This window comes from Equus quagga, chromosome 17 (assembly GCF_021613505.1).
Source record: "Equus quagga isolate Etosha38 chromosome 17, UCLA_HA_Equagga_1.0, whole genome shotgun sequence".
In the NCBI taxonomy this organism is placed as follows: Eukaryota; Metazoa; Chordata; class Mammalia; order Perissodactyla; family Equidae; genus Equus; species Equus quagga.
Window position 1 is genome coordinate 11067634 of NC_060283.1, and position 10751 is coordinate 11078384.

At 50.9% G+C, this 10751-nt stretch overlaps 1 protein-coding gene across 1 annotated transcript; it reads right to left on the minus strand.

The window, feature by feature from the left end:
* Window positions 1-1389: 1389 nt before the first annotated feature.
* On the minus strand, window positions 1390-10449 carry LOC124229215 (pepsin A-like). The gene is made up of 9 exons (XM_046644315.1): window positions 10394-10449; window positions 9774-9933; window positions 7644-7761; window positions 6684-6802; window positions 5772-5971; window positions 4087-4203; window positions 2802-2946; window positions 2610-2708; window positions 1390-1539 (listed from the first exon to the last, which is right to left on the minus strand). The coding sequence occupies exons 1-9, from the start codon at window positions 10447-10449 to the stop codon at window positions 1390-1392; spliced, it is 1164 nt and encodes a 387-aa protein (XP_046500271.1).
* Window positions 10450-10751: the final 302 nt, after the last annotated feature.

Here is a 10751-nt window from a genome sequence, read left to right on the forward strand (position 1 = left end):
CAAGTGCCCTGGGAAGGCATTAATTAAAGGTTTTAAACAAGGGAGGGATGTGATCAAATTTATGTTTCAAAAAGATTCTACAACTGGGGAAAATGATCCAGAGAGGTCATGAGAGAAAACAGGATACCTGTGGGATGGGGTGGTGGAGCTCACCCCACCCCTTCTAGAACTGAAATTCTTATATTGTATGAGTGATGAATGACAAATTGTGGGATGATCTAACGGGGTTTCCAAAGCCATCTTGTTCTGGGCACCCCAAAGTCTCTCCCTCTTAGCAGAGGGCCCCAGCTGTAGCCCTCAGGCCCGGGTCTCCAGAGGGCAGTCTGGGGTCCAGCTGTCGGCAGAGGCAGGAGCTATGGGAACTGTCCCACTGAGGGTGTCGAGGAGCGCAGGACTGTGATGGGTTTACTAGCAAGTGACGGCCTGGGATCCAGCCAAGCTGAATTAGAGCAAAACAGATCACTCTGCAGAAGGAATTCTCAGAGCTTTGCTTGGAAAGGTGCCTTGTGAGCCTTGAGGAAGGGCCTAGAATGCAGCGTGCTCCATGCTTATTTTGAAACTCTGTTTTCCATGGAACAGTTTTCTACCAAACTCACTCTGAGAAACTCTGCTGTAAATAGTTCTTATTTGCTAATGGGCATGCTCAGTTCCTTCCTCACATCTCACAACGCTCAGGAACTGGAAAACCATCCTGTTTAATTACTGATGGGGAGACGGGTCGGTTCAGTGTCTTGTATCCAGACTGTTGAGGGGTCTCAGGTGTTAGTCTGCATCAACCAGGTAACCAGAGAGCAGCCAGGTAGATTTTGGGGTGTAAGCTTCTGTCACCACTCTAGCCCATGTCTTCCAGAAAATTCCGCCTGCCTGGCCTACTTAGGAATGTCACTATCAGTGGTCATGTGCCCTGATCTCTTTCCTTTTCTCATTATCGCTAATCGACTTTGGGAGAAATGAGGAGTTGTCTCCCTCAACCAAGCACTTAGGTCCTCTACTCTATCAGGAGACAATGGTCCTGGCATTTCTGGTCGCCACGTCTTCATATGATGCTCACAGTCGGACATGCTGATGCCCATTTGTCTTGCTGGCTCTATTATGAAGTGTGTGCTGTCACTGGCTCTGTTTGGTGCTTTCCAAGTGGTCATTTCCGCCCCCACATCCTGGTATTCTGACCCCTGTGATGTGAAGGAGAAATATGCACAAACAGAAGCAACTCCACGAAACATGTTTCAGAAGATTGTGCTTTTATTCTACGTTATTGGTATGAGAGGGAACAGGGCCAAGATCCCACCTCCATGATCCCACAGGAAGAACAATCAGGAGAATTATGCACATCTAGAAGGGGATAACTGAGGCCAGATCTTCCAGTAAAGTGGCAGGAAAGACTCAGGCTTAGGCCACGGGAGCCAGGCCGATCTGGTTGTTGGCTCTGTCGAAGACGGTAAAGTACTGGCGGATGAAGACGTCACCCAGGATCCAGAGCTCTCCGCTGCTGGTGTCGAGGTCCATGCCCTCGAAGCCACTGATGCAGCTTCCATCCTCCTGGAGAAAAGGAGGATAAAAACAGAGATGGGACACAGACTTAGCAGTGAGAGATGCTGGGGGATCAGCATCAAGGGCCATCGTCCACTGCAAGGCACGTGCAAGGAGGAGCTTCCTGCCTCGTGTGTGGGGACTTGGGTCTTCTTAGCCTGGGGTCTGCCTGTATGAGCTGTTCACTGCACTTCGTTCCAGGGACCACTAGACATTGTCCAGTGTGTCTGGCAGATGCACAAACCTCAGCATCCGCATTGGAGTGAAAGGGTTTGGGGAAACTCAGCTCCTGGGGGGATTTTGGAAGCCCCAGTAACACAGCCTTTTCTGATTATTTTGACCCCTTCCAGTGGTGAGCTGTCAGTTCTTTTCATTCACTGGGTCACTGGCCCACAACCTTGGCTGCACATTAGAATCACCTTCGGAGCTTTGCACCCCACCCCACCAGCCACATTGGTTAGGTCTGACCCTCTACTAAATAATCAGCATCACTCAGGGTGTGGCTGGGCGTCAGTACTTCTTGCTGAATTGACATTGACCCACTGGGCAAAATGAGTTTTCCACCTGAGTTATTATAGAAGGAAGTAGTTGGCCTTTGGCTCATTTGACTAAAGAGTTTTCACGTGGTAGAGACAGTGGGGAGTCATACGCCCTGACCCATGGGAGTTAGGATCACCATTTGCCCAACCTTTTGTAGCACTGATGTGGTCAATATCACGTGACTACTCTACACTCTGAGTGTGGGGAAAGCTGTAGAGCAGACGAGGAAACTGAGGCTGAAGGAGGTTGTAACTGGCTCAGAATCAATGGGCTAGTAATTGAGACCCAGAGCGTGGACTCAGGGTCCAACTAGAAGTCCTCTTTTCATGCCATCACTGTTTGCCTCCCTTTTCCCCCTTGGATACTGCGTCCCCATTATCATGCATGCATTTGTTTTGAATGTATTCTTTTTCTCCAATGGCTGTCCAGAGCAGGTGTCAGTTTCAGAATGAGAAAGTGCACCTTCCTTAGTGCCAAGTGGGACTGTGTGGCCACATTCTATGGGGGGAAACCTAGGGGCAGGCCCAGAGGCCCCTTACCTCTAGGATGTAGGCACTGGGACTCAGAGGAAACTCAACGCCATTGATGGTGAAGACGATGTCAGGCAGGCTGTAGATGGATGAGCAGCTGATCGCCCCCTGGAAAGAGTGAGGGTTGGAAGGGATTGCCTTCCTTCTGCATGGCAGACCCGCCACTTCAGTCTACAATGGGGCAGTCAAGGCTGGACTTACCTCACCAGAGGAGTCCTCACTGGCTCCAATGTAGCTCTGGATATTGTCAATGGCAGAGGGTGGGCCAGCCAGCAGAGAGGTGCCGGTGTCAACAATGGCCTGGCAGCCCCCGCTGCAAGCAATGGACTCTCCATTCATGGTGATGCTGAAAGTGAGATGCAAGTAAGGGTCTTTCAGCTGAGCCCACTGCAGGGACATCTCTGCAAGGAGGAACCGAGTCACCCCAGAGAGTCCCTCCTCCCTATCCGTTGATCAATAGATAAATTTTAGCTTCTCTTCTTCAAGCCCTCATTCATTCATGCATTCTTTTACTCAACAAAACTTTACTGACTGACTACTGTGTGCTAGGCCTGGGAGACAAAATTCCAAACGAGGCAGCTGCACAGTATTTGGCTGCTGGGAGCTCACAGTCTAGCTGGAATGATAAGTTATGACCGAGGAAGAGCTGTATGAACAGGGCATAGGACATGGGAAAAGAAACAATCCATGGTGGGGGTTATGGTGGGGGGGAGCAACCAGAGAGGGCTTCCCGGTGAAGCAGACAGCCTGAGGTTGCCAAGGAGGTAAAGAGCTGGAGGAAGACATCCCAGGCAGAGGGGAAGGCATGCAAGGAGGGATGGAGATGAGAGGAGCAAGGGCAGGAGTGGGAGGAACTGATGAGGTTTTAGCATCACTGGCGCAGACGTGAGGGGACCTAGTGTCTCGGTTTGCTAAGGACACTCCTAGTTTTAGATCTGAAAGCCTTGAGTCCTGGGAAATGGCTAACACCTGGGCAAATCTGGAGTCACCCTAGCAGACCAGCTGGGGAGGAACAGCTGGGAATGAGGCTGCTTGATGGAGGGGTGGGCCCAGAAGGGGAAGGGGAAAGGAATGGGATGAAACAACTTCTCAGGCATCTTGTCCTGTCCATAGACAGAAAGGGAATTTTTCCTGCAGTGGGGGGCATGTGCCAGTTCATAGGTCCCCTAAATGCCAAGTCATGTGGACAGGTGGGTCCTCCAGCTCTCCCCAGGGATGCTCATGTCCTGTCTCTGTGAGCAGAAGGAAAGTGGCTAGCTCATCCTTGCAGAGCATCTGGAGTCCCAGACAGCTCTGCTTCTCCAGTGAGATGATTTTCTCGGGGTCTCTCTGGATTGGCTAACTCCCACCTTTTCCTCCCAGAGCACATTTTCCTATGCTGGCTGTTCCAGGGAGATTCTGGAAAGCTCGGTTAACTGTGAGTCCATAAAGAAATGAGATCTGAGCTCTATCAGGATAGTGCCCATCCACGGCGATGTGATCTCACCTGTCCACAGTGATCTGCCAGTAAGCCTCTTCAGAAACAGGCACCCAGTTCAGGCTTCCAGAATAGTAAGAGGAATCGATGCCACCGAACATCACCACGCTGCCACTCTCGTCATCGCTGTTGAAAGTGGGGGCAAAAGACAGGAATTCGTTCTTTCAACTGAACATCCGCTGTGTTCATCCTAAGAGCTACCCTTGATTGGCTCTTGCTAGTGCCAGGAGCCGCGCTCGTGTGTGATAGACAGGGTTTCTCTCAATCCTCACACCAAGGCCCATATAGTGGTCACATTAATTATTATTTTCACTTTACAGGGAGGAGTCTCAGGCTCAGAGAAGTGGGATGACTTGCCCAAGGACCCACAGCCAGGGAGTGGCAGAACCAAGATGTGAACCCAGGTCCTTATGGTTCTGGAGTTGTGGTTTGCACCTCATCCTCACTCTCGTTGCCCTGGGACCTGAGGAGAAGTGAACGCTTGACAATGTTTGGTCTTAAGGATTTGATAGTATAGACCCCTGGTTCTCAGCCAGGGACACTTTTGCCCCCAGGGGACATTTGCCAAGGTCTGGGGACATTTTTGGTTGTCATGATTAGGTGGGTGTAGGAAGTGCCACTGGTGTCTGGTACATAGAGGCCATGCAGCCTGCTCAGCATCCTACAATGCGCAGGACAACTCCCAACAGCAAGGCATTGTGTGTCCAAAATGTCCATAGCACTGAGACCGAGAAACCCTGATCTAGTTGAGGAGGTAAGATGGCCCCATGGAATCTCTAAGTCCCATAAAGGCAGAGGATGTCTAGGAGCCGACTTGAATATTAAGGGACCAACAGGACAATAAGGCCCTCCTGTTGTAAATTACTTCCGTTGTTTGTTTCCTCCTTGTTACCAGAGTATTCATTTTCTGAATCTCTGCAGTTTCAGGTTAGACAGGAAAGCAAATGTTTATGACGATAAGAAATTAATCACCAAAGAACTGGCTACAGAATGATAGTCCCCACTCACCTCACCCCACATCAACTTTCCTGTAAACATCTGACGGTAAGTACAACGTGACACAATGAGTTTATAGTAGAAGAATGAACAACTAAAGAAATGGATCAACAATGACAATGGCTTCAAAAGAGAGGGATGAGAGCGTCAGAGAAAAGCTGAGAGTCTCAGGAAACTGACGACACCCTCAGATATTCCTGCATAAACCTCGACTCAACCAAAACCAACACTTGGTTTATTCTTTATTCATTTTTAGGATTAACTCATAGTCACAACTGGAACCTAGATTTTTTTACCGAATGACATAAACTTGCTTTCTTTGTTTGGATGTTTCATTGTTGAAGATATAAGTCACCATCAAATATTCCTTTCATTGCTATGGAATTTTGGCCCCTATTTTTAGTGGACTCTTTTTAAATTGTGGTCTTTTCGGGCCAACGATGAGGGGACTGGGGCGGGAGGGAAAATGGCTGACATTTGACTCGTGTAAGTCAGGATGACAAAGACTCAGCTGGTAAATGAGATGAATGAAGACAGTTCATCAGAGAGAGATTTGGCCCCATTCTCTCCAAAGCTATACCTCTCAAGCCTTAGACACTGACCTTTCAAATCTCTTGCTGGCTGAACCCTCTCTCTCCACCCAGCTCTGGACAGCCCTCTGCTGGGCCAGGTGACCATGACCTCCCTGCCTGACTTACGAGCTCAGGTAGACAGAGAAGAGGTCTTGGGAAACCAGACCCTGGTCCCATATGTTGTCAAAGACGGGAGTGGCCCCAGAGGCAGAGATGCTGGGGTAGGCGAGACCCAAGATGCCGTCGAAGGGAGCATAGTACAGGAAGGAGCTTGGCTCTGACTCGCTCAGGCCGAAGATCTGGTTGGTGTCCTCGATGCCTCCGACCTGAGTGGGGGTAACAAAGATGTTGACAACCAGCTTGTGTTGACTGAGCACTGCGGGGCACCAGCCCCAGGCCCAGAGCATCCCTGGTTCATCTCATGTTGGACTTGGCTTCTGGGGCCTCAGGCTGGAAGGAGGGGAGAGGGAATCTCTGGGAATGTTTGTTATTCTGTTGGAAGTGACCATTGCTGCTGATCTCCAGACGGCCACTGTCTGTGCCTTGGTGTGGGAATTTTCTGCAGAACGGATGGGCCCTGTGTGTTCCTGTGTCTGATGACTGGATGCAAAGCTGACCCAAGGCAAATCAGAGCCCTTGACCCCTGCCACATTCTGGAAGGGGGAGATGCTTTTGAAGCCTTTGTGAGTAGAGGAGGAGGCTGCAGGTAGTGGGAGGAGAGAGAGGAGGAGGTGATAAAAGGTAATGGAGCCTTTTCCTATCTTCTCTCCCCAAATCCATAGCACTCAGCTTGGGTGGGGCTGAGGTTGGCTGATGGCTCCAGGCATCCCACCCTCTTACCCACTACTGCCCCACCTAGAAATGTCTGTGACATCTCTGCCACTTCCTCATCCCCCTCCACTAATCAAGTTACTTTGGAGTCACTGAGACCCATATTGCTGAATGAGCTGATTCCGGGGTTGCACTGTGGCCTCCAGGGTCCCCAGAAGCTGGCCCTAGGACTGGGCAGGATGAGGCAGTGAGGCAGCAGGTTCTCACCCTGACAGTGTCGTATCCGAGGACGCCTGTCATGCTGCCGGTGCCATAGGTGATGGAGACCGACTCACTGGTGGCCTCGTAGGTGGAGGAATCCTCAGGGTTGAAGCGGTTGTGGTCGGCTGGGAGGACAAGAAGTGACATTATCAACCTCAGAATCCAAGTGAGAATCATGGCTAGGGATGACTTTCTGGAGTGGGCTGCCTTGGTTCTGGGTGAGGCTTTGTAGGACGAAGGATCCCATTCTCCACACGATGGAGCCCAAGCATCCCCAGGTTCCATTCCTGCCTTGTTGGACTAAGTGCGACCATCTCCCAAATGGAAGTCCCCAGCCAACCCCACAGTCTTCCCAAGGACCCCCAGGCAAACACTGAGTAGAGCAGGCCCACAGCTGCCCATGGCCGTGAGCCCCTTCACAGAGCACTGTGAACAGCCCATGACACAGCTACACTGTCACGGTCACAGCCCTACAATGTTACAGTTCAGGTTATGAAGGGGAGGACTCCAGGGGCTCCTCTGAATTAAAAGTCAGGTGAAAATTCTGGAAGAGGAAGGAACTTGTAACGCTGTCCATGACTCCCAATGACAAATACTCTTTCGTTAGTAAATAAATGATATTTTTAAAAGTGAGTTCATGACTCAGCTCAGTCATGCCTTTAAGTCACTTATCCTAACTGCCCTCTTGCTTTGGGCCCCCCTTAGTCCCCTGGGCTGTGCTTGTTCAGGAGAGCTGCTCTCTGCCATTGGACTGAACCCCTCGGGGGCAGGGACCATGTGTGAGTCACCCTCTGTCCCAGGGCTCTTATGCCCAGTGCTAGGCACATGGGTGCTCGGGAAATGCCTGTTGAGAGAATCCCAGAGGGACTCCAGCAGGCTTGAAATTGGACCTATTTGAAGCCCCCGAGTGTTCAGGGCTCCAAGGTCAGTGGACACTGGGGGCCCCAGGCAGGCCCAGGCACTCACAGCAGGCGAGACTGGAGCAGTAGACCGAGGGCACCCACAGGTTTGAGGAGCCGGTATCAAAGATGACGGTGAACTCCTGAGCGGGAGTTCCGATGCTGATGGTGCCGAAGTACTCCTCCTGTGGGGCGGGGACAGCACAGGTCACTCCCCATCCTGAGACCCCCCCAGGGAGCAGGGCCTCCTGGGGTATCTCCTCAGCTCCCCACCCTCACTGCTCTCCTTGCCTTTCTCTCCATGTTCAATGCAGCCATCCTTCAAGGTCCAGCCTGTCCTCCCCTCCTCCTTGATCTCTTCCCTGATTCCATCCCTGTTTCCCTCTGACTGTCTCTTCTAAGCACCATCAAGTAAGAATCTGCTGTCTCCTCTTCAGCTCTCCTCCTGAATGTCTTAGTCATGCCACCCTAGAGAACACTCCATCTCAGAGGACAGTGGGTAACCTGATAGCAGCCAGCAGAATAAATGCTCAAAGGTGCATTCAGTAAATGGTCGATCAGGAGATAAAGAAGTCATCTAAAGATGGAAACCCCTGGAGATATCTTGTTCCTAAATCGAGGTGTGTACAGCATGTTTTGAGGAAGGGCATGGTCAGGATTTTTATTTAGCGGCAGCCCTGTCTCCCTTGCCAGCAGTTCTAGCCACACTGGTCTGGCTCTTCTTTGATGGTGACAAGCTCATTCCCATCCCAGGGACACACACTTGCTATTCCTGTGCTAAGAAAATGTTTCTTCTGGATCTTTTCTTGGTCTGCTCCTTCTCCTCAATCATTCAGAGCTCTAGTCAAACATCCCCTCCACCAAGGGGCCCTCCCTGACCACTTCATCTAAATTTGCCCTTCCCTCATTATTCTTCTTCTCGTTACTCTAATTAATTTATTTTTCTTTTCATCACTTGCCATTACGTGGAATTATTTTGCATATTTATTTAATTTGTCTCCTATTTGCTTTCTCTAGTATAACAAAAGCTCCAGGAACTTTGTTTCTTCATCACTGTTTCCTCAGCTCTGTGCACAGAGCCTCTGCCACATAGTAGATGCTTCAGAAATATTTATTAAGTGAATAAATGGACTGACTTTACCAAGCTCTTACCAAGAGCCAGGCCCTGTCCTAAAACTCCAAGAAAACGCTATTGTGTTAATTACTTGCAACAACTCTCTAGTGTTAGATATTTGTGGTTCTGTTTGACAGAGGAGGAAACTGAGGCTTGATCAGAGAATTTAAAAGACTTGCCCAAGGTCACGTGGCTCGGAACCATTTAGCTCAGACTTGCACCAGGTCAGGCAGATTTCACAGGCTAAGGTCATAACGACAGGCAACATTGCTTCCTATTGTTGGCCCTGTGCCCTCACACAGGGGACACACAATATATACAGAAGGGCAGGCCTTTGCCTTTGGCTTCTAAATAGCACAGTGAGAGATCGCCCTGAAACTCCACACTGATCATGTCAACCCCCCTGGTTAAGATGATTCAGTGGCCATGAGGACACATGCCCTCATCACCTGCTCTGGTCTGGCTCTAGCCACCAACCCCACAATCCTCACTCTGCGCCTCCCTCCCTCTCTGTTCTCCCTGAACACTGGCCTCCTTTCCTCAAATGCACTCTGCTCCCTGCTGTCCCAGGGTCCGGCGCAAGCCATCCTGCTATCGGGGACCATCTCTTATACTCCCTGACCTCCACTTCTCCTTCATTTCCCAAGGGAGGTGTCACTGCCCGCCACCTGCCACCCTCTCAGAGTGTCACCTTCACTGTGTAGCCCTCAGTCTGTCTGTACTTTTCATTGTTGGTGAGGCTCAGTGATGATGGTGTCTCCCTACTAGACTGTGAGCCCCCCGAGGGCACAGGCTGTGCCTGGTTTTCTATCCTGCTGCTTCCCGCAGGCCCAGTACTGTGTCTGGCACATAAGGAGGTGTTCTGCATCTGTAAACACTGAATGAATGAATGAACAAAAGAATGAGAGCAACATCTCTGATGTGACTATTCCTGTGCCTCTGAGATCCAAGGAGCAGACACCTGGGTCACTGCCTCCAGGCTGAGAGCCCTGCTCCACCTTCCAAGACCCCTGGGAACCCCTCTTTCCTCCAGGCCAAGTCCTCAGTGCCAGGCCCCACTGCCCTGCATGGCCCTGCACTCACATCCATGTAGTTCTCCAGGCCCTCTGTGGCTGCCAAGGTGGCGGCCTCCTTGGGGAAGTACTTGCTGGCTGGGTTGCGGGGATGCTGCTTGAGGAAGTCCGCCAGCAGGCCATTCTCGCGCAGGTTCTGCCTCAAGGACTTCTTTTTGACAAGTGGAACCCTGTGGCAGAGCGTTTGCAAATGGGATGGTTTGGAGGAGGAAGTGTAATTGGGGAAGGAGTCCACTCAGGGGTGCTGTGGAAGGCAGGGAAGGTCAAGGAGGCTGATTCCAGAGAGGCAGAAGGAAGGAAGTCAAGAGAGGAGATGCTCCCATTTTTTCTACACAACTGAAAAGAAGTTCAGTGGTTGCCCAAAGTTGCCTGGCCCAGTGATGGAGCTGGGAACCAAATCCAGGCTGGACTTGAGGGCTGGGGCTGTTAAGCACGTCTGCAGGGCTTCTTCTCCAGAAGGACAGAGTGAGACAAGAAAAGAGACTCAACACAGTGGAAGAGAGTGAGGAGTTGTATGAAGGAAGAATGGAAGAAGAAAAATTAAGGAGGAGAGGAAGACTGGGTGACAGGCAGTGAAGGGAAGCAGCCCCTTGGAAGCTGTTCTTTGTGCCACGTGTCCCCCAGACTCACTTGTAGATAAGGCACTCAGAGAGCGCCACCAAGCTGAGCAGCAGCAGCCACTTCATGGTTCTTCCTGGGTCCCAAGTCTCCAGAGAAGGGAAGATGGGTGGAAGGCGTACAGCAGAGGCAGGAGCTGCTCCTTATATACAGCACAAGTCCTGGGGAACCTGCCTTATCAGCCTCCAAACGTCACCCATTCTCCTAGCCCCAAACACAAAGCTTCCTGATACGATTGTCCCTGCCTCGTGCCATGTTCTGAGAAGTTTCCAGTTAGGCAGCTTTCCACTGTAACCACATCCATGATTAGGATGCACCTGCATAGAATGAGCCATGGAGGGGTGGCTTATTTCTCAAATAACACAAAGGA